General features: G+C 39.9%; 1 protein-coding gene across 2 annotated transcripts; it reads left to right on the top strand.

The window, feature by feature from the left end:
• Positions 1-2,925: 2,925 nt before the first annotated feature.
• WTIP (WT1 interacting protein) lies at positions 2,926-17,071 on the top strand. Of its 2 annotated transcripts, XM_031555427.1 has the most exons (6): positions 2,926-5,677; positions 8,043-8,173; positions 9,223-9,274; positions 11,151-11,219; positions 12,942-13,112; positions 13,268-17,071. In XM_031555427.1, the coding sequence occupies exons 1-5, from the start codon at positions 5,465-5,467 to the stop codon at positions 13,092-13,094; spliced, it is 618 nt and encodes a 205-aa protein (XP_031411287.1). In that variant the 5' UTR covers positions 2,926-5,464; the 3' UTR covers positions 13,095-13,112; positions 13,268-17,071. The 2 variants fall into 2 exon arrangements, with proteins under 2 accessions (XP_031411287.1, XP_031411286.1); XM_031555426.1 differs by having other exon boundaries at positions 2,928-5,677; positions 12,942-17,071.
• Positions 17,072-18,317: the final 1,246 nt, after the last annotated feature.

The raw sequence follows: 18,317 nt of genomic DNA, 5'->3' as shown, positions 1-18,317 counted from the left end.
AAAACTTTTAAAATGTCACAAAGCGGCCTGAATCTTAGATCTGTTACTGCATTTTTAAAAACTTTTTATGGACTCTTATTTTTTCTCTTGAGGTAATGAACATTATTGAGTGGGAGTCCAGCAGAGGTTAAGAAATGAGAGAACTTCCCTCTAGAGAGGAAATCAGAGGGAAAATGAACCTTGTGACAGCTGTTAGTTACATTGCTTAATGTACTACTGGAAGACACTCAGATGCTATGGAAATAACCTATTACAGACACTACATGCTGCACTGCATAGCATTAAGGTCATACAAAATTTCCCTTTTTAAGATGATTTTTTTCCCCCATCTTACAACTTTGCCAAGTTTAATCTTTTAGGCTGAACTTCTGTGTGCTGGGATTTGCCTCTGGCTAACTTTGCTGTCAGTTTTTGCTGAAGGTTTCATCTAAATCTGTTCATCCATTTCAGTGAATGAGATTGGAGGAAAATCTGTCACCTTGCCTATAAATCCTCAAAGAAAGCTCTAAAAATGTCATTTTACAGATGCCAACCAACCAGAGAGACATAAGATGTTGGGAGGCCTTAAGGTGTCCCCTTTCTGCCCTTTGTGTCCCCGAGTATGGCCAGCCCCACCATGATGGTGTGCTCCTGCCCTGGCTGCCTGCAGCCTTTCTACTCCAGAGGCACAAGGGCTGAGCAGATGGAGGGTAATCAGCCTATAGTGCTAACAGAGCTGTGCCTTGAAACTGTGCTGCCTCTCAGATCTCCCCCTCATTCTAGTTCTCCAGGGTTTCTAATCATTCCTTCCCACCAGCAACTGGCACCTCTTCTTTACACCCTCTTCCTTCCCACAGCCCTAGCCTCTGCTCTGTAACTGACCACTGAACACAGAAGTTGGTTACAGAGAACATACTGGGCCTCATCTTATATCCACAACTGTAAAACACTAAATAATTTTAAAGGTATGAAAGGGGCAATGAGTGCAAGACTGGCAAGGAGGAGACAAAGATCATAGGAGCAAGAAGTGGGATATTAATGGAGGGCTAACTGGGTGATGTGCACCTTCATCTCCTGTAGAACCAAGTAAAATGAGACCCTGACCTTAATTTGGGCCTCTAACGTACATGGCTGAAATATAAATATTAATGATAATGAGGCTATTTTCAGTTTGCACACATGCTGTTTTCCAAACCTGGCAGTGTGGGAAATAGCCTGTTCCACTTGCTGCATCCTTAGGAAGATTGTTTTTATTTAGTGTCATGGAAGCTGGTGTCAGCTGGAGTCTGAAGTTTGATTTTCCATCTCAGAGAGTATAAATGTTTGGGAGATGAGCACTGGGACTAGTGCGTTAGTCTGAGAGCCCATCGCTGCTGACGGAGAGTCTCAGAAAAAAGAGAATCCAGCTGAAAGGTAAACAATTTAAGTTGTAGCTTGTGCCCATTTGATATCTAATGGAAGTCACAGAGCAAATGTAATTCTAGACAATTGCTAGGATGTTGCATTTAGAAGACTTGCGATTAAAATGCATTCTCCAGTCAGAGAACAAACAAACACTGTTTATCGATATGTTTAACAGAGTAATGGAATGAAAGCTTGGAAAGGAATTTGCTGTGCAGTATTTCTGGTAGATGTAAGCTTGAGGAAGTCTGTATTTTCAAGGTGCTGACTGCTGTAGGTTGGGACAGGAGGGACTTTCAAGTTCCATAACGCTGATACCATTAATCTGAAGTGGACAAATCCAAGTCATGTGCATTGAAAGGCAGTTAGTTACCAGCTGAATTCCTGGGTTTTGTCAATGTTTTTCACAGTCCAACAAACTCTGTGCTGAACGTAAAGTCCATCCTTGCCCAATCTATGTCCTTCAGCTGCAACTAAGTGGAAATGCAGAAACACTAAGATATGCTGCTGTGGTAGTGTTTCCATACTGGCAGTAAGACAGAGCACAACAACAGGGTATATGAAAGGTTTTTCGGCAAGATGAAGGGTAAAGTTCTGGACTATTTTGCTTTAATCTCTGCCACCTGCTCTGAGGCTCCAGTATCTTTGATAGTCTGTGAAGGCTCCATTTTGTTCAGTTCAGTTTAATCGCTGCATTTAAATGTGTGTGCAAAACAAAACAAAACAAAAAAAAAGAAAGAAACTAAACAAAAAAAAAACCAAACCAATCTGCATGAAACCAAATTTGATATTCTCTCCCTCTTTTAATGTGACCCCATGAATTTCTTGCATTGTTGTATCCCATGTACTAAGGGTCCCATGCAGAGCGTAAACAATAGAGCAGTGAGAAGACAGATGCTCTGCTAATGGGAAACCAAGGAGAAGAGAGTCTGTGAGGGATTACAGGCAGCCTGGGGTTGGAATACATTATTAGCATGGCACCCAATTCAGAAATTAGTTTTCCAAATTAAATGCCTACAGCATTTTGGCAAAAGCTCCTGATCATCCCTCTCAAAAGCCCTTGAAGTATAAAAGGGTAAGAATCTCAATTCTAGGCTTAACATTCACATTCAGTGACTTCGCAGTGCTGTAAGTGTTTTTACAGCTTCATACCATTGGCAGTAACTGCCACACCTACTGAAATGTGACTCACGGATCTGTTTGCACAAACCTTTAGCAATTTTGAACATCCCCATCACAGAAGAAAATGGCTCTGAATGAGATTCCAGGGTCTGTTTCCAGGAGGAGGGTTTTGTTTTATTGAGTACGTAACAGCAGGGAAGTCTCTCCTTGGGCATGGTTAGGCACGTGAAGGAGTAGAAGCGACATGGCCCTTCCAAGATCTGATGTTGCCTAAGGTAGAAACTTACGATCCTGATGCCTCTGTTGGGCGTGCTTTGTTTTGTTTTGTTTGTTTGTGCTTCTGAAAATCCTGATGAGAATATTGAACTTTAAAAGGCCCTGGCTACACAACCAACATTGGTTGAAGGATTCAGGGCAGACAGGAGAAATGTTTTCCTACAGTACTTGGTGGGATTAACCTCCATGCATAATTGTCCATTATATGTCCAAAATTCATTGTTAAATTCTTGCATATTAGACAGAACGGTTCATAAACCGTCAGATTTTCATAGAAGAACAGTATCAGTCCTAAGTATTTGAGACAGAAGGGGACTTGTTTTTCTCTTCATTGACACAAAGGCGCTTGATGATTAGGCACTTTTTGTCTGTTTGATAATCAAAGTATAGTGGACAGCGAACAAAAGAAAAGTTCAGCCAGCTGAGTCTTCTACTTTATTTTCACTCTTCCGTTCTGGTATACACTAATCATATCTCAAGGTTTTCTAGAGTCTTATTGTAGTATAAATATCACTGGGGAGTTGGATTATGAAGGTCTTGATTCTTGCACATAAACTGAGATTTTGTTATCCTGAGTGAGAAATCAAGGACAAGGTAAATATGGGAGAAGACATCTGGGAGCAAACCAAGGAATCGGGAAAAATATTTTACCAGCTCTTTAGCATTTACTTGTTTTCTTTGCATTTTGGTAATTAGCATATTACTTCTAATCCACAGATGGGACAGTAAAGGATAAGGCTTCATTTTGAGCTTTGAATTTCAGAGCAATTATTTTATAACAAATTCTTTGAATATTTTTGTATATTCTTAATGAGCATCTATAGTGAATATTTGGGAAAGTTCAAAAATACACTTACTTGTCCTGGGTTCGTACTTCTGTAGCCTTTTGAATGCATTTGTCTAGTTTGAGGCTGGTCTGTACTTGTTACCTTCAGAAAAAAAATACACTTCAGAACTTCATAAAGTAAGCCTTGTTCTATCTGCATCTAGAATGAAACTGTATGTATAAACTACTTTGTGTACAAGAAACATAGCTAGGATATGGGTTTCTCAGCTAGGATCTTGCCTGTCAATCCATTAATTATTTCACTGTCTTGTCTCAATCTGCTTTTCACGTCTCTAGATTATGAGGAAGGGCTGGTATACCCAAAATTTCTTTTCCCACCTCCAGCTATGGCAGTAATGAAAAAGAGTACAACTCTGTACAACCAAACCCCTCTTCTCATGGAGTTAAATCATTTACAAGCTCTGAGGGACCAGTGTTGCTTCCACCAGCCAGACTGGGAACCCGTCATCTGGGAGACTTCTTAGTGTGCTGACAGATGATAATGAAGCCATTCTCCCTTGTCTGCTGTCTGGAGCAAGTCACAATTTCTGTCCTGTACACACAAGGCTTGTGAAGCTTAATAGTAATCAACTGTTCCAAAGACAGAGGCTGACAATTTTAATTAATATTTTAAGCTCTGCTTCTAAAATTGTAAACTTAGCACAACAGCCATGTCTGAATTCTCAAAGTTAAGAACAAACTGCAGAGCTGAAGTTGACTGATAGGTGAGATACAAAAAATTTAGAGATGATGATATATTGTTTACTTCTAAACAGCACTGCCATTAGATGGAAAAATGGTGCTGCTGGTTTCCCTGCCTATTATTGTTTTCCAGTCCAAAGAGAGGTAAAGCACAAGCAAAGCCTAATCTACCAGCTGTCAGTCAGTCAGGTTTCAGATTTGTCTGAGATCAATGCTGTGATCAGAAAGAAAGAATAGTGTAGTGGCAAAGGGACAGTTTCCCAAGCCTGTGAAATATTTTATCACTGATATTAGACTTATTATCATTTTATGAAGTTCTCTTAATAGAGTAATGTAGTTCTGAATGTGGCAAATAACAATTCTCTTGTTAAAAACAAATCATGGTTTTAATACAATAGGGTAAGTAAAGAGTGGTCTTGTGTCAGCAAAACCTTTCTTTCTGACAAACAGTGTAATTTATGACAATCTAGTTAGCACTAAATGACATTAACATGACCATTAAGCCATTCTCTCCCTGAGGAATACCGTTATTTCTTAATCAATAGTTGGGTAAATGCTCCTTTGCATTCCTTATCGAACAACAGCCAGATGGTACTGGTAAATTCATTCCAGCAGGATTTTAGAATTAGCTGGGTTTGAATTATTGTTAATCCTCTGCTGTCTGTGCTGCCAGGACCTACCCACCTGTTTCCAGTAACCCTTGAGTTTGCAACCTTAGGAAATAGTCTACCCAGATGGTTACTGAGATGCAGCACAGCCAAGAAGCATCCCGAGCAGCGAGGCCTTTTCTACCTCAGAAGAAAAAAGCAAGCATTTTGATACAAAGGCTGCTACTTGAAAGTGGGGAGGTGAACTCAGCTGTTTCATCCAGACTTGCACATCAGTTTCACTGCACAATTCAGAGCAATATCTTGCAGAAAGAGCCACCTCTGTATGTGTTCCTCAACACTCCAGTCTCTTTTGCCAAGTTTCAAAGTTGAAGATTGCATAAGCTATATTCCTTAGTGTGGAGCTGTGACAGCTGCCACAGCATCATTTGGTGACTTTTTCAGGCCCATCGAAGTGTCTGCAAGACCCTTTTCTTCATGATCACTTTGTTGTATAACAGCAATAATTTTGCCTCCAACCTCTTGATCTGAAATAACATGTAATCCCCTCATGCTAATAAAAAGAAAATATATGGCAGCAGGTCTATTGTATAGTTTGCTGTCATACACAGCACAGGATAGAAAACAGCATGATGTTTATCTATTTCTGCAGCTAAAAGAATGGCTACTTATAACTCCATTCTTTCTGTTATTTCAACAGTATTCGGGTTTCCAGCAAACAGCAGATAAGTGCTTTGTTTGTGGACACCTCATAATGGAAATGGTAAGAGACCTAAACTAACTGTTTTATATCTTTTTTGATGTATTTTGGATAGCGGTCTGTTAGACATCATGCTTATTCCCTAGTCAGAATATCATTGTGTTTCCACTACTGTAATTTTTCAAATTGAGACAGTATTGTAACCTGAAGTATATTCTTTCTTAATTGCTCTGAAGTACATGAAGTTGGGCTTCTCTTCTACCTGAGATCATGAGATGCTATTTTTCTTCCACATGCCAGTTAAAAAAAGAAATAACAAAGGGAGAATATAGGCCACAGCTTTGTATGAGCATGGTAAAGGAAAACAGGTTGTGCTCTGTAAGACAAGAGCTCGTTCAGTGGGGTCGAGGTCTGGGCTAGAAAAGAGAGAAACACTAACAATAGTCTTGAGGTTTGTTGCCAGCTCCGTGAGTTGCTTCTTGCTTTATTTACCTTCTGCCACTTGCTCTACATCTGTTAAAATCTGTTATTTGCTACTGTGATTTGTAGGGTGACAGTGGTCAGTTACTTTTATAAGAAAACAAAGAGCTGTGGTTTGAGCCAGATACTGCTGGCATCCTTCTCTAGGTGAAAACAGGATAAATTTCATCTGTTCTTTCTAAGCAGAATTCCAAGTAAAATGGCTTGCACACTGAAGAAGTGCAGATCACATGTATGTCAGTGTTTTTCTCTTGTTCTAAAGTGTATATGAACGTTTATCAGTGCACATAATAGAAGTAGCAATTACACTGCAAACACAAAGGTGCAGTAGGAGCTGGAACAGAGACTTCACTAATGAGAATTCTGGCGCATATCCTGGCACCACTGGTTGGACAAGGATATTGTTCGTTTTAGCCCAAGAGCAAACTTCTAGAGTTGTGTCATGCTGGGAGGGGGAAGGGTATCACAACTTGCATACTTTGAACTGGCCTTTAATTGCAGGATGCCAGGCAAGAGTCTATAATATCTTGTTGGTGGAGCTCAGTGGCCGGAAGCTTGGCAAGTCTGCCTTTCTCCCATCAGCAAGTATGCTCCAAAAGAAAAAAAAGGAGCCTGCTTTGGGAGCTCCAGGAATTAAGCAGTCTTATTTGGCTAATTGCTTTGTGTTCCTCCTTAGGAGTGCACAGACAGCAAACATGTCTGCACAGTCACATTACTGGTGTGCAACTGAGGAATAGTGCTGCAGCTCCACAGGCTTGGGTGCAGCCTGAAGCTTTCAAGGGCTGAAAGTGCAGTTGTTCTGTGCACAACCACACCAGGCTAATGGTGCTCGTTATGTAGCTGTTTGGATTGCAATGCATGCCTAAAGACAAGTTGCATCTGGGTAGGAGCAGTCTTGCAAATCAAAGTGTCTGATACCAGTCACAGAACAGAAAGCTATGCTTCATGTCTTAGTTCCTGTTGAACTTTACCTGTAGAAAGAGCTGCAAGGCCACATGAGCTTTGTCAGTGGAGATTCTCGCCTTACAGTCTGTTAGTAGCTGAGTGATACTGCTAGCAGAAACTTTTTGAAATTGCCTCCCAAAGGTGGTGGTTGCACGTGAAACGTATACAATTGGTGCTACAACTTCTTGAGAGTTGCCTGAACATGGAACCTTCTCTAGCCCTTCCCAGAAGTTGGTGTGCTATCTTTGATGGCCCTGTGCCATGCCACCTCCACTAAGTGGAAGGGATTTTATAACAGTATTGAGAAGACTGCATAATAAAGGCTTTCTGTGAAGCCTTTAAAATAACGGAATCACAGGCATTAGAAGGGATCTCAAGAGATCACTGAGTCCAAAGCCCTGCTAAAGCAGGTACCCTACACACAGGCAGATGTTCAGGCAGGTCTTGAGTATCTCCATAGGAGATAGGCAGTAGGGAAGGTCAGCATGGCAGAAGCATGGGCAGTTTTGATTACCCGTTGATACAGATTTTAGCAAAAATTGATGGGCCCCTATAACTGAGTAATAACTGGTCAGTAAGTGTGGTGGAACAGGAGTTTTGTTATTTTACAGTTGTAGGTGTGAGCAATGGCTAGTTTGGACTCCTTCTGTCATGGTCTGATGCATTTTGTGAATTAACTCCATATCCCACACTTGTATTTGACTGCAACAGATTTTCCAAGTAGTCTCTGAAGCTGTTCTTAATTTCTGTGGGACAGTATTAGCCATGCAGAGCTAATACTGATGGACTTAATCTGATTTTCACAGATCTCTGTAATTATTGGGAGCCTGATAGAAACCCACAGAAATCAGGAACTTTGTTGTTTTAAAAGGCCCCTTGCTGACAGAACTCCAGATTGGTAATTTCATCCCAAAGCGTCATTTTTAAAAGTCAGACACAGCAGTATATGAGGAAGGATTTCATGTAATTGTACACCCATTTATTTTGCTCTTTGCTTCTTAAGATCTTACAGGCCCTTGGGAAGTCATACCACCCTGGCTGCTTCCGCTGTGTGGTATGTAATGAGTGTTTGGATGGAGTCCCCTTCACTGTAGATGTGGAGAACAATATTTACTGTGTCAAAGACTACCATACGTAAGTAAACAAATCTATTGCATGCTTGGAAGATTTATACTGGTTAAGTTACTGGTATAGCTGTGAGTCTTGCAGTAGATGAAGAGTTATTCCTATTTGTTCAGCTGTCCCTTAGGGCTCTTCTCACACGCTGCATTTGTAAAGTGTTTTAAAGTTATCCCAAAACTCACTTGGTGGGTCCTGTGGGGAATTCAAGGGCTAAGCGAGGTTGAAAGTGAGGTTGTATCAGAGGATATATTTCTCTGCTGGCTGCTTCTCTACTTCTTTCAGGACTTCCATTACGAATTAGACGTGGATAATTCTGCAAGTGGTGGTAGGTTCTGCTAGTGTCCAGATGCTAGTGGTGCGTGATACTTGGGAATATAAGTTACATCAAGTTAGGTGGGACAGTAGATATAGAATTAGCAGCCAGTGTTAGAATGATCTGACCTTCACCTGATGAAGTTTTACTGTTTAAGTGATTGCTTTTGGACTCTTTTCTACTCTTGCTCAACGGCAATGTAAATGCTCTCTTTGCTCCAGCCGACTAGTAACTCAGCTCATGGAGCAAGAGGAAATCACTTTAAATTCATTTGTATTGGTCTGACTGTATTGTGGAGATGGAGTGATGTTGGCCCAGTGACTACCATAAAATGCAGCTGCAGGTAAAATCAGCTGATGTATTTGGTTTACATAGATCCTAGCTGAGATCAGTCCCTCTCCCATTTAGCATGTGAGCTGGTGACAGGCCCCAGGTCAGGAGCTACTTTGCAGAATTTGAATGGCCTAATGAATAAAGAGAGGTGAGAGAAAGGGCACGTATAAGAAGAGGGTTGGATTGATAATACTTAGAGGTCAAGAAGACCTAAGCAATAAAGCTGGGGTAGATATGCCTTTCTAAATCTCCTTTTCCCTGAATATTGTAAAAAAAACCAACAACAACAACATAGAGATGCCTTCAAACCCAGGTTTACATTTTACTAAAAGAAGGCATGGTTAGAATAGTTCTCCTGGTTCTACTTTTTGAAGAAACTTTAAATGTAATTTGAAAATTTCTTCTTGCACCCTAGGGTTTTTGCACCAAAATGTGCTTCCTGTAACCAGCCGATTCTACCAGCACAGGTACGTGTTAATGTGCACAGACTCTTTACAGAAAACAGCTGTTGGCGTAAGAACACTTTCCAAGAACTTTTCCTCCTTCTTCCACAATGTATGTCAGATATTAAATTAAATACATTTCAGCAGTAATGTCACTCCCAAACATTCCCAGAGGTTGTAATAGTCATAGTGCTTATGTAGCATATTACTTTGTATCATTAGGGTGCTTTCCAGGTCTTAATTGCGCTGTTATAAATCTCGTTTAATTGAAAGCTCTAACTGGGGCTCCAAGAACAATCCAAGGAGTAAAGCTCTGTTTATTTTTAGAATTTCCCATTAGCTCAAGTAGCAATTTTCCTTGTCCGCTATGTTTGCTTTTCTGATGTGCATCTGTTATGATACCCAAGCTTGAAAAGACAGCTGAGGGGTTACCCTGACCCTCAGAAGGCCACACAGCTTGTTGTCCTGGAAATGGTTAATGAAGGAAAAGGAGGAAAAGGAAAATGAAGTGGTTAAAGAGTGGAAAAGGAGGTAGAAAAGTTGCCTAAAAGGAAAGCCAGATGAATGACTGCTGCTTGCAACCTCAGACCATTGTGATGGTACTGTTAGCACAGTAAGACTCTGGAAAAGACGAGCCCTTTCTGCCTGCCCACAGTGATGTTCCATTAAACTCGAGCAGCTGCAGGACTCTCCGAGTTCTCACTGCTCATGTCACTGGCCAGCCTGATCACAAGGAAGGCCCTTAGCACCTTGTTTGTCCTCTCATCAGGTGCATATAGCCAAAGCGTGCCTCCTGTAAGCTGCTGTGCCCTAGTAAAGTCTGTGAGTGGAGCCTCTTGTACCCACCTTTACCATGCGACGTTATCCTACGCTTGTCATTATTATTTTTGCTAAATGACCAGGTCTCACAAAATTAAAAACCTTATGGAAGCGGAGCCAGAACCTCATGCCCTGCTGATGGTGGTATAAGGAGTGAAGTTTCCATAGAGCTTTTCTAGTTTTATGTCTTACAAAATGATTAAAAAATTAATAATAATTAAAAGAAGGTAAAAAAGCAGTCCTACTGCTGACTCATCTGATGGTTAGTAGGATAGACTCCATGTTCTTTCCCACGGAGGTTTCATAGGTTAGTTCAAATCCAGCAGTGCAGGTGCTAACCTGCTCGCGGCTTCTCTCAGACATAGTCTACGTCATATCTGATGCTCTAACCACACCTGGAACTGGAAACAATGTGGGTCAGCAAATTTAATGAGCTCTGTCTTCAGAGGCATGGAAGTGGCTCAGGGAAAGGTTCCTGTAAGCTGTGAGGTTACAGGAAGAGTATGGGCAGCTTGGCAGAGCCTGGGGCTCTGCCAGGTATTACACAGCTCCACTGCATCCACCATCACACTGAGGCTTTGGTCTGTGTGCATAATTACATGCTGGGCAGCTATGTAAATGGCCGTAGGGTACATACACTGCCATGTGCACATGCAGAATAGCTGTGCACCAGCTAGTTTGAGTCGTAGAAAAGTCAGGCTGGGATGTCTACTAGGAATAGTGACCTAGTCATTATGTCATAGTGTTTGGCTTACAATTTGTTCAAATTCTGGGTGCCCTTGGAAAATGATTTTATTTCAAGAGGAAACTCTCCTTTGAGCATGAAATTTTAGCTATGCTTCCCAAATTACCTTTACGATCTATTTCAGACATCCACAGGGCTGCTTAACAGGAAAACTGGTACTGCAGTGCAGTGCATGAAGGGGAAGACCCTCAGCAGTTACAGAGCTCTGTTCTACAAAAGGAGAAGGGATATCCCACACAGAAGCACTTTTCCAAAGCTGTATGTTGGGCACTGAAAGAAGATTGAGAAAACACCACTTAAAAGCCCACTCTTACCTTTTCTGTGCTTCTCCAACAGGGATCTGAAGAAACCATCAGAGTAGTGTCAATGGACAAAGACTACCATGTGGAATGTTATCACTGTGAGGTGAGTGTCACAGAGGAGCTGGGCAGAGGCACTGGACAAGGATTGCTTATACCAAACATTCTCCTCTCAGTAGGTGCATGACTTGCAACCCAGGGTGCATTTACTGACTCCTGCATGCCTGGGCAGGTAGGGCTCTGCACCATGGCTCCTGAAGGGAGTCAGAGAAATGAGTGCTAGCTGGGCTGCAAGTGGTGCTGCTATTTCCAGTAGTACCAAATAAGGTTCCTTTTTTTTCCTTCAGTATATTAATTTAAAAGGCTGAGTTTCATTGTGGTGGAATTCCCTCTGAACTTGTAGATGGGGAGAGAGCATAGAAGAAGTTCTGGGTCTCTTTTTCCTGATCTTTTTGGATACAGGTTGGGTGGTTGTGATAAGAGGAGGTTTGAATACATCTGCTTATGCAGGGAAAGACCTTCATCCTGCACTGGAAAGCTCTTCCGGGGGATTTGTGTATTTCCATGCTGGATGAACACTTGTTTACTACGTAAGAGAGGACGGTATCACTGACATTGTTTTTGTGCAGAACATTTAAACATTTATTGGAGCAGATCAAGATCTAGGACTAGTGCTCTTGCTTCACAGGGAGGAGAGCTCAGTTGAGCGTTATCATCTGTGCAGCCCAGGAATACAAGGAAGGAGACAAACTCTTTAATTTGAGATCAACCTTTCATGCAATCCAGCTCAAAAATGGTTTTACAGAGAGGTTTCCAACTGAGGGAGAAGGATAGCAAAATTCAGGGCATCCTGAAATGTATGTGAACCTACATCTGAGCCTATGCACTTAGCCAGCTCCTTCCAAAAGAGGTAGTTGATACTCAAGATAAATTGGCATACAACATTTCAGCATGTGGAGAGCTGTATTTCCCTCCCTTCTTCCCTCAACTATTGCTTTGTGCAGGCTTCACTTAAGATGACAGCTCCCTCCCCTTCTTTCTCAGCCTATTGACATTATATTAGAATGTCCCAATAGGGGTTTATTTTCTGTTCTGTTTCATTATTCATTTCCCCATTCTCTTTCCAGTTTGAGGCAAATTAAGCTGCTTCCACATCTGCTGAGAACGGCAGAGAATACTTATGTACAGTAATCAGGGGGTTAGCTATGTGTTAGCAGGGTTAGGTTACTGCCTAATAGCCTCAAATTAGGCTCTCAAACTGTACACACTGGGTCACTGCTGTCTCCAGCTATGCTAGTTCAGTCAGTAGCAGTATTCTGAGGTGCGTACACAGACACTTTGCAAATGTCCAGTTTCTATGAAATGTCATTTAATTGTCATCCACCATCTGTTCATCAGGCAAAGTCAGTAGTCAAGCTTGGAAACTTTTCTACTTTTCTGTGTTGTCTCTTCCTGGTATGACAGCTTAACAGCTGCAGTGAAACCTCAATAGATTCTCAATCTAAAACTGAAATCCACTGAAGAAATGGACTTTCTTATTAAAGAAAAAGGAATATGGTTTTAGAGAGTTTTTGTTTGATTTGCATCAACATTGAAAGGATGAAGAGGAGAGGGGAAAAAATGTTAGAATTGGGCTAGAATTACTAGTTCTAGTAGATTTTAGTGATGTCATTTTGTTTAATGCAGGATAGACAGGATCCATCTACCATAAACTCTCTATGTTGCTGTCTTTTGTGGCATGAAAGGGAGCTTGCAGGGTTAATCAATGTTGATATAAGATGACCTACCTGAATCACTCATAAAACTGGGATGTATATTTTTCTTCTAGGATTGTGGCTTGCAGCTCAATGATGAGGAAGGCCATCGTTGTTACCCATTAGAGGGCCACTTGCTCTGTCACGGCTGTCATATCAGGCGCCTTAATATTAAATTGCCATCGCATCCACCACCAAGCTATCCAATGCACGTCACAGAACTCTGAAAGACACTTCCATTGCCAGTAAGCCATTTAAAAAAGAAGACAGATTTAAAAGTGACTTTCCTGTTCCTTTAAAGATGATATTCCAGTAATAACCATCTAAACCAGCTATTTATTTTTTAAATCAGAGGTAAGGGGTTCTTTCTAATCTTGTATATATGTGTTCTTTTATTTAGACATTTTCACTGAGGCACTGTCTACTTGAACAAATAATGCGCCATCAAGTCATAACTGTAAGTGGCAGCATTTTTAAAAACAGTGGTACAAAGGGCTGTTCCGCACTCCTTGCTCACATTTCTTCAGTGGAAGTTTTGGCCAAGTAAGGAGTACAGAATAAATTTCCAAAATTTAGCACCTTTTTCACATTGCAGCAGGCATGGTAAGATAAATGCCAGCATTTTCACTAGTTTCCTTGAAATCTGGTCTTAGAGAATACAAGTCTCACATTTTGAAAAACATATGTTCCCAGAATTAGTGAATAGGAAGCAAACGAGCATCTTCAGCAATGACAGCTTTCAGCATGGGTTAGATAATGGCATTCTGTGAAGACATATCAGGACAACTTTTCAACCTACGTGGTTTCACAGTGATCTAAGGACTAACTTTTTTAAAGAAAAATGTCAAGGGTCTCATAAAAAACACGTTACAGAAGAGTATATCCAAAAGAGCAGTACATGCAGGGTTGTAACAATTGAAGGAAGGTACTGAGCTCTGTAATTGCTTGTTATGTACAAGTGTAGCTGTAGCTTCAAAATGCATTCATATGACATTGATGATTTGGCACTTAGTAAACAATTCATCTTTAAATTTTTTTGTTTGTTTAATAGAGTTAGCAGCCCCTTTCTGTGCAAAGGTAAACTTGTCTTTATACTACCTGTTTTATGCAGGCTACCATTTGTTCATTTGTTACCAATTGCTTTAAGAGTGTATGTTGAAAATTATTAAAATGCAGGGGCTGCGGTTTTTGTATTATCTTTTCAGCTTTGTGTTCTTTTCTAGATGTACTTTTCAACAGATTATGGTGGTTATCTTCATTGGAAAAACAAAACACAGTTTAGCAGAAATAATAATCTAGAGTCAGACAATTGAAACACTGATATTTTATAACAAGCATTAGATGTACATAGAATGTACACACTTTCATGTTTTGCATAAGCTGTTACAGTAACCTCAGAGCTCTGGGGAAATGTATGTCTTCCATATAGGAAGTTTGATGAATCTTTTTTTTATGGTTTTTCGACCATGTGTTGATGATTTACATGCAAATCACACATCTGTATGTTTAAAAAATTCCTTGCATTCTCATGAGAATTTATCCAGCCTTCCTGAATTTATATTTTAAATAAATCCATCATTGCTGTCTTTGTATCCAAAATTACAATAAAATAAAACTCTTCTGCTCCAGAGGAAGCGGAAATACCAGACCAGATTCTCGGCATGTGTAAATTGGGACACTTCAGTGCGAGCTCTCAACATGGCAAGAATCTGACTGGTCCGTTCAGAAATGATGACGTTAAATTCAGCATGCAGACTGATGAAATGACTTATTTGGTAACACCATTGCAGTTTAGTTTCTTATGCTCCACTGATTTTTTGAAAGCCATTTGTGGTGCTCTTGAAAAAAGTACAAAGGGCATTCAGTGGACACTAATTCCTAAGTGGAATAATTAACTCCCTTAACAGAATTTTTTGACTGTCTGGAATTACCTAGGGGAGGTGGGGAAGAGCAAGGACGCAGGAACAAAAGCTATGTTTTCTGAACTTCTACCAAACTTCCTCTGGCCTAGATGAACCTGTTGTATTGAATGCTCTTTGGCAAGTCAGATACTCCTTTAAAAAGTAATTTTCTAATTAATATACGAGTTAGTGCGAGAGCCGTGTTTTGTAGGAATTACTGTATAACTAGTGTCCTGTTTCTGCAGTGTGAGCTAGGAATCCTCCTTTGCAGAAGGATAGGCATTGGCTGCATGCACACTTGCCTTTACAAGCATTACCTCTGTGCCCATAGTCACCACCAAACCAGCCTCAAGAGGGAAGCAGAAGTACAGGTGCCTCTTGCCCAAACAGCAAATTCTGGAAAAAGAAAAAATTGTCTTCAGTTGGGTTATATAACTAGGTGAATTCCATTAAGGTTACTACAAACAATAGGAAATGGAAAATAGAGCTTCAGGATAAACTTTTAGCCTGAGCTGCAATGTAATACTTTTCCTTTTAAGGAAGCTGCTTTGGCCCACATCTATCTTTGAGGTATTTCTAATTGCTTGTCTTTACAATTACATACTAAAGAATTCAAATTAAGAAAACAATCATTAAAATATACAGAGAATGTTTGAGTCTGTTCCTGTGAGCAAGTCATCCCATAGTAGTACATGCTGTACACTGATGCAAAACCTAAAAAACCACTGTGGCCAGAGGTGGAGGTGACTGGCATTTAGCTTGGCCATCCACCAGCACCTTCCCCAGCACTTCCACCTCCAGTCAGCAGCAAGGCTAAGTTTCCAGCTCAGCGTTACTTTTCAAGGGTCAGCATATTACTTAACATTACCTTTTCCTTTTTTTTTTTTAATGATCGTACTTTAGAACAGAATAATATTTAATTTCACATGTTAATTTGTCCTGCTTGTAGTTCTGCTCAGTACCAATGTGTTAAGTATCCTCACAGTGCTATGTTGAAAGTTACAGTTTCAGTATAGAATAAGAGATTTGTTTAAAACCAGAAAGCAGCAGTTGTTCCAGCATTTCCTAGAGACAGGTGCATTTTGGTTTTGGATAATAAAGTTTGCTTTTCCAGCATTTAATATAAAAACTGGCAGTTGGGTGAGATTTGCCAGTTTTCAGTCAAAGAACAGAGGAAAAAAATAAAAGCTAATCTGAAATAATGATGCATGCTGTAGTGCTAGCAACAGCTTCTGCACATTTTACCTCCTGTCTGACAAATTATGTAAGTGAGAAAACTTCATTTAATTATTTTCTTAAGGAGTATACGCTTAAATTAAATCAGTTCAGCACAGATGTAAACTTTCTGGAGCTCATTTTATGATGTGGCTGTTCATCAGCAGCCTTTCAATGTTCTGTACTGTCAGAATATTTCCATAAAGTTAAAACAATACCAACTTGTTCTCATTTGCATCAGGAATGCACCTTACCTCTTTGGTAAGGTAGTCTTACCAAGTCCCTGCAGCACAGAGCTGTTCTAGGTGATTCAGAGTCCCTCATGCGCTGGAGGAAGCGTTCCAAAGAAAGGACCAAAATAATAACTGAAAAACAAAACAAAAGAATGCAATCAGATAATTGAGCTTTCAGAAGGAGTTTGTTTGGGTTTCTTTCTGTTTCTTTTCACTTGTGTGCACGTGTGTGTGTATGTATATTTTGTAAGGTGGAGCTTCAAAAAGAAAACATGGTTAGAGGAGCTCTTTAAGACCAGAAATTCCGGAGTAGTTAAGTAAACCAAAGCTCTAAAGGAGACAAAAGCTGCTTTCTTGTGTTTCAAGGAAAGTATAAAAGTTTGTCATTCATCCTGTAACTAATGCCGTAACTAGAGTGTATAATTTGACTTAAATTAAGTTTTCATTTGAGAAATATTTTCATTTTCTTTAAAAGAATATAGTTTTCTTCCAAGAACTTGGACCAACATTGATTTTTATTTTGTAGGAAATATATAAATTCCCTGTTTGTATATCATGTAACTAGTTTACATGCTGAAAATATACATTAGTTTAACTATTTTTGTATATATCCTTGTAAAACTTTTGAATGTGCTTCTGTCTTTTAGTCTTTAGAATTACTTGTGGTTTTGTGTTTCAGTGTTTGATTCCCTTGATTGTTGAAGAAAAATAATTGGGAAATGTAGATTTATTTATCTAAAGAAGAAGCTACTTGCTATCACCCTAAGTTATTTAATATTAAAGTCAGACGTTTCATTTAACCTTAGATGCTATAATCTGCTTTTTTCAATAAAGACATTTTCTAGTTATCTTTGATTTTGCAGTTCATTGCATAAGTAATATATGTTTCTTAATCTAGGTGGGCTCTACCACCATTTTCAAGAGACCTTTGTACTGCCTAAAGAAATGCCTAACTGATATTAATTTATAGCAGCTGCATGCATGCATGAAAGATTTTGGTCCTCTAGTGCAAGTGTTACTAATTAAGGTCTAAAACATGCCCACAGCTAATATTTTGCAGCTGCACTTAAAGAATTTAGCCACTCTGGCAATTTTTAATTAAGCTTTAACCAGTCTGGAAAGCTCACATGCAGGCCAGTCAGTATGAAGGAACACTTCCTTTTCAAGACTTTCATGAGATCTCAGAGCATTCCAGAAGAGTAGTACAGTCCTGGGCAATGAACTTGTGTAGGTCTTAAGTGCTAACACCCTGGTTTTGGGAAGCTTCTCAAATTTTTGCAAAGTCATAGTAACAAAGAATCCATGCCAAAGCTCTGATGGGATCAGAAAGATTATTTTTTTTTTTTTTTTTTTTGCCTGTATGTACACATTCTACCTTTCCGAAGGTCTGCCTCCAGCTTCACAGCACAGATGGGCATGTTTACCACACAGAGCAGTCCTGCAAGAGCAGCTACAACCTGTCAGGCAAAAGATCGGTCAGCACTGGTATCTCCTTGTCAACTGTGGCCAAGAGTGGATGCCTGGGGAAGAATTGAAGAATGAGGTTTTTTCCCTAGTTTCTGTATACTTACATTCACTGAGTTTCTTTTAAATTTACCTTGTCATGGTCCCATCGTTGTGGATGCTCTTTCCTCCAGTGACTTGCATCAAGTGTTCACAAGTGGCTACTTCAAGTGTGATGCCACTCTGTCCACCAGGGAGGCCTGCTGCAGCTCAGTCACGTTGGCTTTTGCCAAATACAAATGATTTCAAATTCAGAAATGAAACTTATTGGTGGGTTTCATACAACAGTTATTTTGGTAAATTTTTCTTCCACATAGTCAGAATGGAAAGAGTTACAAACAAATGTTTTAGAGACACAGTCTACACTTCTGCGCTTTGAAACAGATGTACTGCATGTCTATAAGGACTTAGAAAATATATGCTGTTTTCTCACAATTCTTAAAAAATCATTCAAAGTGAGCAATTCACGCCCTCTTTGAAGAAATAAAAAATATAAAGACCATCTAATTCATAAAGCATTTTAACAGCACATCACCACGAGTGACACAAATGTAGTCAATAAAATCTAGGACATACTCATAATGCAGCAAGTATTTAT

Source organism: Meleagris gallopavo, chromosome 13, assembly GCF_000146605.3.
Source record: "Meleagris gallopavo isolate NT-WF06-2002-E0010 breed Aviagen turkey brand Nicholas breeding stock chromosome 13, Turkey_5.1, whole genome shotgun sequence".
NCBI lineage: Eukaryota > Metazoa > Chordata > Aves > Galliformes > Phasianidae > Meleagris > Meleagris gallopavo.
This window is presented reverse-complemented; position numbering and strand designations above follow the sequence as displayed.